The 13,257-nt window shown below is 39.0% G+C and overlaps 1 protein-coding gene across 9 annotated transcripts in view; it reads left to right on the top strand.

The window, feature by feature from the left end:
* Nucleotides 1-11,875, top strand: part of TMEM156 (transmembrane protein 156) — a 38,199-nt gene extending 26,324 nt beyond the window's left edge. For 3 of the 9 annotated variants that reach the window (XM_064487421.1, XM_064487427.1, XM_064487440.1), the window contains 2 exons: nucleotides 8,862-8,967; nucleotides 11,257-11,875. In XM_064487421.1, the coding sequence (XP_064343491.1) occupies nucleotides 8,862-8,967; nucleotides 11,257-11,509 (359 nt within the window). In that variant the 3' untranslated portion in view covers nucleotides 11,510-11,875. Of the gene's footprint in view, nucleotides 1-1,833; nucleotides 2,005-2,278; nucleotides 2,441-8,861; nucleotides 8,968-11,256 lie in introns of those variants that run through there. The other 6 variants (XR_010381613.1, XR_010381612.1, XR_010381611.1 and 3 more) reach the window with 6 other exon arrangements.
* Nucleotides 11,876-13,257: the final 1,382 nt, after the last annotated feature.

Raw genomic sequence — 13,257 nt, forward strand, 5'->3', positions numbered from 1 at the left:
AACTCATTAAGCACCATACATTCACACACATCATTTTGTTTTATTTCATAAAAACTTCACTTTTTTCCTGATGAGAAAACTGAAGCTAAGAGAGTTGAAAGTAACTGACCCACTGCCAGCTCCTAGCAGGGTGAGAGGCCAAACTCAGTTCTGTCCAGTGGATGCACTTTCTGGCACACCGCTTAAAGGCAGTGACGAGCGGGGACGTTTTCTCCTGCTGCTTCAAGCCATAGATCAAAACTCTTCTTGCTCTTTTACATTTAACACTGGAAACAGAGATGAGACATTTTCTCTATGAGGTAGTAAGTAGGAAGGAGCTTGTGTGAGACAACGTGAGTCATCTGCAAAGTAACATTTTGGCACTGGCAGTTAACGTGGGTGGGCTCTTGGGGACCACAAAGCAAAGGAAACAGAATTTTGCTGTGCATGAGAACTGCCAAATGCCAAAAGGAAGCGGATGACCCAGTAATATGTATTACCCCAAAATAAAACTAATGGCAATGTAAAATTATAATTTGCAACATGTTTAAGGCCAGTATAAATAAAGACTAAGCAGGTTTCAATTTCCTATGGAAGGGAAGATAATTTACTGGTGCCAGATGTCCAGCAACCAAGCAAGATAACATGAAAATTTAATTTTTACTTGCTTAACTATGATATTTATGACTCTTAAAATACAGATTTGGGTTCATAAAACAGAAAAGGTTATAGCCATCTGCTTGGTTACAGACTAGATCAAAATGCAGAGGGTGACTCTGCCTGCAGGAAGAAATTCTTAAGTGTGAAGAATCTGTAGGCAAAAGAGGTTAATTTATTCTATTCATTCACTGAATGACTTTATGTGACAGCCAATTGTGCCTGGTCTGGAAGAACTGATGATGAAACATATGCAGATAAACATCTTCTCTTTGCACAGACTCTCCCTACCAACCATCAAGGCTCCCTCACCACCCCACTGCAAACCTCCCCCTTTCCCCCGCCCTGGTTAGCTCCTACCCTGCCCTTCTGATCTTGGCTTAACTAATATTTCCTCAGGGAAGTTGTCTCAGACCTAGTGGACCAGGTAAATTACACCCTCAACATCACACATCTCTCTTTGTGGCAATTAATTTACATTTTTGTTGCTATTTTACTTTTTGTTATTGATTGATGTCTCTTCCATGAGCCAGTTAGCTTCTGATATCGGGGACACTGATAATTCTCATCACTGCATCCCCAGCTCAGAGCACAGTGCATATAAAGATACATAGTAGGTACTCAATAACTGTTTGTCAAATAAATACAACTTTACATCCTCAGTGTTGAAAAAACGGCTGCTGCTGTCTTACATAGGCCTTTCAAATACTTTCCCCCCTAGATTATAACTTTTGATAATGCTTATCCAAAATAATGAAAGGAGAATGGTTAAACGCTTCATCAGCTTCATTCCTTGGAGTATTAAGTATACCTGCAGTGTGAATGAATCAGAAACCTAGTCAATGGCGCAGAATACTGGCAGCTGTCTGTTCCAGGAGTTTCTTTCCTCTTTAATTGTTAATTCCAGATAATTCTGTAGTCATTTATTTTCCCATCCTCATTTGATTTTCACATTGGCCAGACTGGGAACAGCTGAGTAGTTTTAGGACCACTGTTAATGATAACAGATGGAGCTTTGAACATAGTAGGGAGTTGGCACCTTGAATAATGGAAATCTATTTTAAGCCACTGTAATTGGTTCTATTAGCCCTAAAAAGCTGCTGGCTATCTTGGGCTTGCATAGAAGTGCTCATGCTTTCATGTGATGGAAAGTCCAAAATGATGCAATATTGAAGTTTTGTATTTCTATGGTAATAGGAAGAAATAATTAAGACTGAAAGGTTTTTTTGGAAGTCAGATTAGAGAACTAAGAATCACCAAACCACCTGAAGATCTTCACATCTGTCTTGATCAAAGTAATCTGTGAGGATTCACTTGAATTCCTTCATCTTTGGAAAAGCTCTTATGAGGAAACCAAGTACTTTGCAGGTAAAGGTTTAGCCATTTAGTGCCACTGTGTTCGCAGAGTTGTGGCTGAATACCTCAAAGTATGAGGTCATCATTTCCAGGGTTAGCTGCCACAGCCCCCCTGCTGCGCGCACACACTGGGCCTGCTAAGTTCCGAGCAGGGCTCTTGACTGGGCTTCAGACGATGCTGGGAAAATACTGTTTTGCACTTAGTGGTGCTTACTATTTTTCAAAGTACATCAAAATACATCTTTATTACCTTGTTTTACCCTTACCTTTATTTTCTTCCTCTTAGCCTCAAGGCAGCCTCACTAGCTTTGCCCAAGTCACAAAGAAACGATCTGGGCAGTTCAGACATCAGTACCCGCCAGCCAAGCTTTGAACCGAACATGTCATGGGAAGCCCGGGCCCTGCTGCGAGAGGCTACCCGGTTGCCGCTGCCCACAAGGCCACACAGGTGCTGCGTGGAGGTGACTTTACCTGGTCCGGTGCCTCCCCGCAGGCCAGGGGGCTCAGCCTCCTGCAGGGGAAGCACAGCAGGAAGGGTCCTTGGTGTCATCCCGCTCACATGAGGCACAAAGAAGTTAAATAACATTCTTTCAGTCATTCAACACATCTTCAATGAATACACATTATGTGTCATGCTCTAAGGTGGGTTCTGGGGAATATAACCATACATAAAATACAATCTTTGCACACATGGAGGCAGACAAATAAGGAATTAAAACAAAATTGGATAAACTCACTATGGGGAGGAAGAGATCAGAGAGGGTCAAATATAGTAAACTAAACCTGTTTACTTCTCCTTGCTTTGTTTTTTGGCTTTCCAATTTAACAGCCAAGTAAAATATACCTGAAAAGTATTTTTGGGGATAGGAATATCAAAAATTGGTGGGGCAAATGTCCTTACCAGACAGGAGAGCCTGAGTAGGATGGGGAAGTTTTAAATGTGCCTTGACTGTGGGAGATGGACCTTGTCTTTGACATGAAGATCATCAGGAACTAAGTGAAGAAAACACCTCATAAGTTTCCATTACTCAGTGGGACTCTAGAATTTCTTTGGAAGGATGAATTGACGTTGGCTACCTGGTGTCACAGATATAAAGCATTTTAAAAAGTGATGGAAATTTTCAAAAAGGAGAAAAAGAAATATCAGAGGTTAACCTGGACATTGTCGTGGTCAGAATGATAAGGACTTTATTCGAGACGTAAGGTGTGGGGATTTATTTTCAATCAAAGTTTCCTCTGTTGGAAATTCATTTTGTTCACTGGGTTTAGCCAGGTCAAAACTCAGACCGGGCTTCTTTTATTTTTTAGGCTCTGCTGAGGTTCTTGGAAAAAGTCAAAAAAATGGTTCAGAGATTTGACAAATTCATGAAAAGACTTCTGTGAAGTTTTAAAATATTTCTGACTGCTTCTGCTGCCTTAACTAGTGTTGCTGAATTAATATGATTTGAAAGAAACTCTATTTCTCAGTGTAAAACTAGAAAAAATTTCCACCTGTTTTAGCTATTCTGAAGAAGGTATTAAAATGACATGTAGCCTACCTTTTTGCCTTTTTATAAATTTTTCAGAAGTTTTCCTATTAGCATATAACTTACATGATTTTGGACACTAGGAGAAATAGAAGATAATGTACTGGTAGAGAGTTACTTTGGACCAGCCATCAGTTTGACAGATAATGGCTTTCTGAATGATGGTCATACCATGCTATGAAGCATCAACAAACCGAATGAATAAGCAAATGACGAGCAGTTTGGCTTTCCAACCAAAAGAGGGCTGTTAATTTTCCTCAGTCATTATTTGGTTTCATGAATAGGCTCTTTTGGGATTTTAACCATTAAAAAGACCTATCTCCAAATCTCCAATTCTGGACGTTAATAAGATGCTTTGTCAAAGATGTCTAAACAAATTATTCGCATGGCAATTCATTCTGAAGCTTTAAGGTACATCAGAATCAACCATCAAACACTCCTGAGCCTTTGTGAAGGGAGGTCGTAATTCAGTAGATCTGGGACAGGGTCCTAGAACCTGCATTTTAAATTACTACTTCTTGTGATTTTTCAGGCCAGGGATCTGTTGACCAGTTTCTTCATTTTCTATTACTGTGTAACAAATCACCACAAATTTAGTGGCTTAAAACAACACACCTTTAGTATCTCATAGTTCCTGTGGGTCAGAAATCTGGGCACAGCTGCTGGATTTCAGAGACTCACAAGCCTGAGCTCAAAATGTGACTTGGCCTGCATTCTCATCTTGGGGCTCCCCATCCAAGTTTGTTCAGATTGCTGGCAGAACTCATTTATTTGAGGATGTAGACTGAGGGCCCTGGCTTCTTACCTGGCTCTCTGCCAGATGCCACCTTCAGGTCCTGTAGGCTGCCTGCAGACCCCTGCTACATGACCCTTCCTGTAGACAGTTCAGGACATGCCAGTTTGCTTCTTTGAGCCCAGTGAGAGAGCCCCTCTGACCTCAGGGAGAGCCCAGGCTCTCAGTTAAGGGCTCTCGTCTCATTAAGTTGGACCCACCCAGGGTGGTCTCCCTTTTAAATAATTCAAAATCAAGTGATTTGGAATGTTCATTACACCTGTGAAAACTCTTCATCTTAGTGAAACCCAATCACAAGAATGAGAACTTATTCACAGCCCTGCCCACGCTCAAGGGAAGGGAATTACAAGGCAGGGGTGGGAATCTTGGGGGCCGTCTTAGAATTCTGCCTCCCGCAACCAGCCTTGAGAAGTACAGGGCTGAAAAGACAAAAATCACAGACTACTGGGAACTTTTAGTGTGACAGACAAGGTTGATCGATCTAATCCCATAGATGTGGTTGGTACTTACTGACAACAAAATAAAAATAAAAATGCTAAGGGCCTCCAACGCACTGGATCTGTGAGGAAAAGAGTGTGGGGATGGGAGCCCTGAACTCTGGTAAAGACTGGTCTCGTTTTCCCACCTCTGTTCTAATCAGTCAGGGGAGCTCTGTCATTTACTCTTTAGAGTTATATGCTCCATAAGAAATTTGAAACTTGGTGGTTATTTTAGCATTTCTATAGGAACGAAAGGGCCCTCAGTTTCTGCTGGAAATGCTTCAAAGAGGCATCTATTCCTGCCCCTTGAAGAGTAGTTGCTATCTTAATTTTTCAAATGTCTAGTTAAGATGGATATTTTTCTGGAGAAATTTATAAGAGCTGACACCAGAAGAATAGAAAATCTAAACAAAACAATTGTCATAGAAGAAACAGAATTTGTCAGTTATCTCTCAAAAAAAAAAAAAATCAGGAAGAACAGTTCACAGGGCAATTTTAACAGTGTCTAAGCAACAGATATTTCCAATGGTATTTAAACTGTTACAGACCGTAGAAAACAAGGATATTTCCTGCTTCTTTTTATGAAATAAACATTTATATTTAAACCTAAGGAAGATTTGTCTAAAGTGAAGGCATCGAGGAATCTTACTTATGTATATTATGCAAAAATCCTCAACAAATATTAGCAAAAGGATACAGTAGCACAGGTTAAAAACATGCATATATGCAAACTGGCACGCACGTTCCTACTATGGTCTTGTGGGGCTTACTCCGGAATACAGGGACAGTTCAGGACATCTACTGTGTCACTCATCATGTTAACAGATCTGAGGGAATGATTGTTGGATCATCCCTATAGGTACTAAAAATGTATTTGACAAAATACAATACCCATTCTTCATAAAAACTCTTAATAAAAATAAGTAGGTACTTCCTTAATGTGGTAAAATATATCTGTCTCAGACAAGAACCTAGAATCATGCTTACAAGGGAAACACGAAAAGCATGCCCAACTAAAGCCAGAAGTGTTCAAGAATGTTCGCTATTGCCACTTTATCTACCACTGTCCTAGAAGTCCTATCAACACAATTAGATAAGAGACAGAAATACAAGGTTCACAAGTTGGAAAGAATAGGTAAAATGATCACTTATATTGCAGAGGATATGATGTGTACCTGAAAAATCTAAGGTAATTCCCTAAAAAAAAAATCTTTGAAAAATCCAGTAAGGGGCAGGGTACAAAATTAATATAAAAAATCAAATAGCATTTGTATATTTAAACAACAACCAGCTGGAGGATACACTGCATTTCAAATCAGGGCAAAAGATAAATTAGGAATAAACTTAATAAGAAATGTGTAAGGTCTTTCTGAAGAAAACTTCAGAAGAATGCTTCTGAGAGACATGAAAATGACTTGAACAAAAGGAATGGTATATCATGTTCTTGAAAGGAAGTTGAATATAAGAAGATGCCATTTTTTTCTAAATCAATAAATAAGCAAGTTCATTTCAATATCCCAATGAAAAATAAGCTGGCAATATGAGACAAAAAAAATTGACATAGAAGAATAAAGAGAAGTGTACATTCCATTATGGCAGTGATATTTAACTAGATTAAAGTATCCAGTAAAACATTAGAAAGTTCAGGACTTAAGTAAATGATGAAAATGGCATATCAAATCAATAGGAAAACAAGAATTACTGAATAAATGATGCTGGGACAATTGAATAGTCATCTAGGAAAAAAAAATTTACTTAATCCAGAGCTCACACTAATACTAATACAGCGTAAATTCCGAACAGATCAATGATTTTAATGGAAACACGAAGCCACAAAAATTATAGAAGAAACGATGGTAGAGTTTATTTATAACTAACTCAAAGCTGGCCTTCCATTCGTGACACAAAACTCAGCCAAAACACTAATAAATTTGACCGTGTGAAAAAGAATGTATACAGCAAAAACAACTGGGGAAAAGTTATTTGCAGTTCATAACAGATCAGCAACCTTTCCTTGCACAGAAGGAGTTTCTGATAATTGAGGAAGAAAAGATCATAGCCCAGTAAGCCAATGGGTAAAGGGTAAGCATGGACTGTTTACAGAAAAGGGAATACAAATAGTTCTTAAACATATGAAAGGTTGTTTTGGTCTCACTCAGACTAAATTCTTTCAAAAATATATATATTTTTGGGTGTTTATTATGTGCCAATAATATTGGCCATCGGGTATAGGAGATACAGTAGTGAACCGCACTAAAGATTTCTGCTCTCATGGGGCTTACATTCAATGAAAAAGCAAATTAAAGCTACACTGAGGTGCCATTTTCATCTATCAGATTGGCAAAAATCCCCAGACTATCAGATTGGCAAAAATCCCCAGAAGCTTGACGTCATACTCTGTGGCAAGGGGCAATAGGTCCTCTCATATACTAAGGTAAATTGAGAGGCAAAATTGGTACAACGTCTTGGATAGGTCATTTGGCAATAACTATCCAAGTTACAAATGTACAAGCCCTTTGAGCCAGCAATTCTATTTCTAGGAATTTATCCTATAGATTTACTTACATAAGACAGAAATGTCATATGTACAAGTTACTGCTAGTTTGTTTGCAATATCAAAACATTAGACACAAACTAAACAAGAGGCCATTTAAAGACACGGTGGTATGGAGTACCAAGAATACCAGGTAGCTGTAATACCAGGTATTTGGAATACCATGAAGTTGTGAAAAAGGAATGAGGAAGCACTTATGTGGAAAGATCTCTAAGATATATCATTAATGACATATATGAATGATATTCTACCAATTGTGTAAATAAGGACAAAAATACATTTTAATAGCATATAAAAGTACAAATTTATCCTCTATCCATCTACCCACAAAAAACTAATTGGTTGCCTTGGTTGTCTGTGGCAGAGGAACAGGAGAAGGGAAGGAACTACATGATGTGGTGGGATGCGGGTGGGAGATGGGGCAAGAGGGAACATTCACTGAATAGCCTTTCATGGTTTAAAAATTTTTAATCATGTGAATGTATTCCTTATTCAGAAAATTAAACCCAAAAAATAAGTTTTTCTTATCAAAAAATTTTTAAATTGAAGTACAGTCAGTTACAATGTGCCAGTCTCTGGTGTACAGCACAATGACCCAGTCATGCATATACATACATATATTCATTTTCATATCAAAAATTTTTTTCTAATTAAAGGAATATAATTCTGAGAGAAGGTTTGATAGTATTTCTATTTTGGTAAACTACCCCAGTATTTAATTATCTTCTTGGACAAGAAGCATCATATTCTTGATTACACTTAAATCTTCTGTTTTGATTTATCTTCTTAAGAAGCAACTACTCAAATTTCTCTTTAAATTATAAGTCACCTCATTTCCATCCATGTTCAGGGCTTTGAATAAAAAGTAGAGACATCTGTGTAGCCAAAACCACTTGTATTATGTAGAACTCAAGTTTCAATATAAAAACTAGAAAAGCAAGACCCAAAACCCCAGTGGAATGAAAGAGGTACCATTGTGCCATGGACATCAAGTTGAATCTCCTACGTGAAGGCAGCGAAGATAATATTAGAAGAATTTTATAAAGTCACAGAGTTGTAGCAAAGGAAGACAGGTTCTAACCTGTCAATTTATCTAATTTGTAACTTTGCTTTTTGGTAAAATAGACCCTGAAATCAAGGATGTCCTTAATATTCTCCCTAGGGACATATTTCAACAAGATGCAATGGAAGGAAATGTTCGCACTTCCCAAAGTCAAATTCTTTTCTTGTTACTTGACATCGTACTTTGTCTTTTTCTTTGCTTTGCTCCTCCTTATGCTTCAGGTCTTGTGCCCAGAAGGCGGTGGGAGAGGAAGAATGAAAAGAAAGATACAGAGCTGAGAGAAATGGGTTCAAAGTGTCAGAGCTGCAGGCAGGAAATTTAGTGAGTGGGGGAAACTGCCAAAATCCTGTCTAGAGGGAGCGCATGGTCCTCTTAACATGTTAGAATATACCATGCCTGCTTTTGCATTGCTACTGACTAAATATTGACTAGAACCGCTCTCCTTCTTAAACAGTAGAGACCACGCAGAGGCTGCCTTTGGCCCAGGTCAAGGACGTGCTTCCTCCAATACCAGAACTAGAAGCTACTTCCACAGCACATCAGCAAGATCAACACACACGGTGAGTGATGCTTCAGTTTTACCAATGATTTGACTATTCATTATGAATGCGAATAGATCCAAGGAGGTATAGTTAACCCCAAACTGCATTTCTATCTGGGTGTAGGAGATAGAAAGTGAGGAACTTGCAAAATCAGTTAATATGGATTAGAAAGTATGAAATAAAGTCACTATTTCCTCCAAAATTTAGGAAGGACCAGTCAACTAACCTCTTGGTCTGTTGAACAACATGTGTACTGATGCACCGAGATGTCAGCTTATCCTCTGGCACTGTTTCCTGGGATTGAGTCCTCAGTCCAGCAGGCTAGTCGTTGCTTCACTTGGAGCATGAAAAAAGAATGTAAATTTGTAAAGCAGAGCTACTCACTGGCCCTCAACTACTGAAATAAAAAAGCTCCTCTAAATTTAATGTTTGGTAATCTAGATTAACTCACATCGATTTCCATGTATTTGAACCCAAAACTGTGATCAGATGTGTTTAGAAATTTTTTTCTTTCATTCAACAAATATTTATGAAGTAGCTATTTTGTTGAAGGCACTAATGATGACCATTGGAGAGGGTATAACAGGGAAAACAAGGGAAACTAGCATTTACTAGCATTCTTTTGTTGTGCTGGGTGGTGGTAGACCAGATCATTTACTCTTCGTAACATCTGGGTAGTTATCAGTCAAAGGTCCTGGCAGGAAACCCATGGTATGCTCACACTGAATAACCTGGAAAGAGTTTCATAAAGGACCTATTAAACCAGGATGTGGGAAAACCAAAAAAGGAGAGTGCAGCCTCCTGGGACCAGTAACAGTGGGGCCCTGCTACTGTCCCTAAGACTAAAGGGACAAAGAAGTCATAGAGACAGAGTCAGAGGCAGACACACACTCGCAGGTACACGCACAGAAGGAACCTGTGAGGAGGGCTGCCTGACAGCTGCTGGGGCCTTTGGTCATGGACACAACAGCCTGTGGTTGCCCTGAGGAGAGAGAATCAATGTCCCAATGTGGCTGACCTCCTTTTTCCCACTGTAGTACTCCGCACTGGCCCAACCCACCCAGAGCGACAGGACACGAGCTAGACTGAGACAGTTCATATAGAATGGCCTCCCAGATCACCAAGCATGGTGAACAAAAGGAGAGAGCAGATCTGGAAAGGCAACCAAAGGTTTTCAGCATAGGTGGCTCAATACATCAAACTGGAAACTAAGTGCCAAGGATACCTTTGTGCTTAGGACTAGAGAGAGGCAGGGCTTCCTTAGTTCTGGGGTCTTAGTGCAGTCTGGATCTGCTGTTGGCTCAGAAATTCCTAGGGCGAATATGATGTCATCATAGAATTGTTTTAGTGAAACGTTCCTGGATATTATGCTTGATACTTCTCATTCTAGTCCTCATTCTGGGACGTTCAACCTTGCACATGAAGAGCTCTCCTCTGTTCATTCACTACATGCTTTTTGAGCACCTACTGTGTGCCAAGAATTCTGCTACTCATTGGCAAAAAAACATGTAGTCAGTGGAGAATCAGATTAGGGAACCCCCAATTCCAACCGAGCGTCAAGTTAACATGATAGAAGCACTCATGGGGGACTTGGGGAGCAAAATGGGGAAATCCTCATTCAGAGGACATGTTGCTTAGCATTTAATAGATGTCCAATAAGTATTTGTCGAGTGAATAAATAAATCTCAACTTCTGTATCTTTCTACTAGAATCATGGACTGTTACAACCAAAGAAACCTGTGTGAACACTTTCACTTTCATTTTATAAAAGTGGAAAATAAGCCAAAATATGTAGTGGCAGAGGCAAGAGGAAACCCTAGGTTTCCTGGGTCCTAGCTGAGACGTGTACCACCCACCACTAACCTCCCTGTCTTCTTGGGGATGTAAATGAGGCTCCATTGCATTGGAAAGAGCCCTTAATCAGTGACTTTAGGAAGTTTTAGGGTGATGTTATAAGACACAGTTTTTTGGAAAAATTTTTCTTTATTGACATAGTCAGTTTACAATGTGTCGATTTCTGGTGTACAGCATAATGTTTCAGTCTACATATACATCCATATGCTTGTTTTCATAGTCTTTTTCATTATAGGTTACTGCAAGATATTGAATATAGTTCCCTGGGCTATACAGAAGAAACTTGTTGTTTATCTGTTTTGTATATAGTAGTTAGTATTTGCAAATCTCGAACTCCCAATTTATCTCTTCCTGACCTCTTTCCCCTCTGGTAACCGTAAGTTTGTTTACTGTGTCTGTAAGACACAGTTTTAATAAATGTTTTTAAAATTGTTTTCCACTAATTATTTTCAGGTTAACAAGATTTTTGTGGAATCATATTTGCCTTTTTTTTTTTTTTTTTAATCTTCAGACAATCTCTATGATTTCCTCTGGACAATCTAGACTGAACCCTTTTGAAGAGTACTCATACTTTCGTTTTGGGAATGAGGTAACTGGTAAACATTTGGTCCAGCTGAGGATGCACAATAGAACCAGTAGGAATGCTGACTGGTGGACGGAAACTAACGCGAGAGCACTCATTAGACCCAGGAGATTAAAGGAATGAGTTTTTTCAGGAAGCCATTATGAGTCTCATGGAAAACAAGCTGATGAAACTGGTGGAAACAGTAAAAGAATGCTTACTCTCCTTGTTTATCCATGTTTATACAGCCTACAACAGCCCCAAGATTTTGATTTTGAGGAACCAAAAACAACGTTAGGAGGAAAATCCCTCCTCTCACTGACCCACGTTGTAGATCCTGATTTGATGGGTTTGCCTTTTCAGATGGACCATTTCTATTTGGCCAATTGCTTAAGAGGACCAGGGTTGTTTGTTTATACATTTGTTTGCATTTATAAATATTGCTTCCTTTTGGCACTGGAATTTTTTTAAAAATTCAAAGATACCAAAATAAAAGGAATTTAAGTGAAATACTTGAATATTTAAATCTAACAATACAATGTTTCCTCTGATTCTTTTGGCTTTCATCTTTTTATAGTTTTGATGGATGTCAAGAATAATTATAGTTATTAATTTACAGTGAAAACTTGGACAAGAGGGCAGTTTTTAACTATGAAAAATAGAAGAATACCTTCCCAGAGTTAAGATGGAACTTAATCTCCTGACATCATTATATGGTTCAAATTGCTTATCTGAGTAGATTTGCAGAGTTTAACTGCAAGATCAGGTTTGATACTAAGCAACCTAACAGGAACACATGTTCAGCACACAGAGGTGTTTTTGGTATTCCATTTTCTTTCTTTTTTTTTTTTTTTGTTAGATCACAAACTGAGATTCTAATTGTAAAATTTAGGAATTGACGATGTGGCAAATGGAATTCTACTAGTCTCACTTTTTCTTATTTGTGTACCCCTGACTAATAGGTGAGTCAGGCTCAGGTCTGGGATTATTCAGCAGGAATTTAGGGGTGTCACATTCTCTCAGGTACCAATATTACACAATTTCTCTGAAGCCAACTTATTGTTCCCTTGCATGTCACCTATTATGTTCTGACAAATGACTTGGAAATCAGTGGGAACTTGGCTTACAAAAGGCATAAATTAAGCTTCAAGTTCTGTTACATTGTGGCAGCTTTTAGAAGCTAATTTCACTTGTTTATTAAAATAATAAACTCTATCAGAAACTGTGAAGCACTGAAAGATGTAGCTGGCCTACTGTCTGCCCACAAGGATCTTATGATGTGGTGGAGGAGACAGCACACGTGTGCCGCTAGTTGTGACACTAGACGAAAGGATAAATGTCATTAACATTCCCAGCTTCCTGCTGGGAATTCACAGGCCAAAGGAATCATTTCCAGTTGCAGGTAATTAGGACAGCTTCTCAGGAGGGCCACTATCAAGCAGGGTCCAGAAGATGGCTTTTTCTGATCTCTTAGTATAAGTCAAATCTCCCGTTTTACACGTTCTCAACCCTCATGGTTCCTTCCGTATCTGTCATTTACAATTATTTTCATGGTTGTTAACTAATGTCTGGCTCCCTCTCTAGACTGATTCTGCTCACCCTAGTATCTCTGGCAGCTGGTAGAATGCTCGGCTCACAGTAGGCATTTAATAAATATTTGTTGGATAAAGGACTATTTATTGAGCCTTCCACCCCATACATTAGGCACATGCCATGTATACTTATTTCTTTCTCACAACTGCTCTCAAGACAGGTATCGTCACTCCCGAGGAAGCTGAGGTCAAGGAAAGCTCAGCAATTTGCCTGCTCTCTGGACTAATATTTGGATTTAGTCGAGGTCTTTGGGACTGCGAAAACTTGCTGCTCCCAGTACTTGCAATGCAGGGTAGAGA

Source organism: Camelus dromedarius, chromosome 1 (assembly GCF_036321535.1).
Source record: "Camelus dromedarius isolate mCamDro1 chromosome 1, mCamDro1.pat, whole genome shotgun sequence".
Taxonomy (NCBI): domain Eukaryota; kingdom Metazoa; phylum Chordata; class Mammalia; order Artiodactyla; family Camelidae; genus Camelus; species Camelus dromedarius.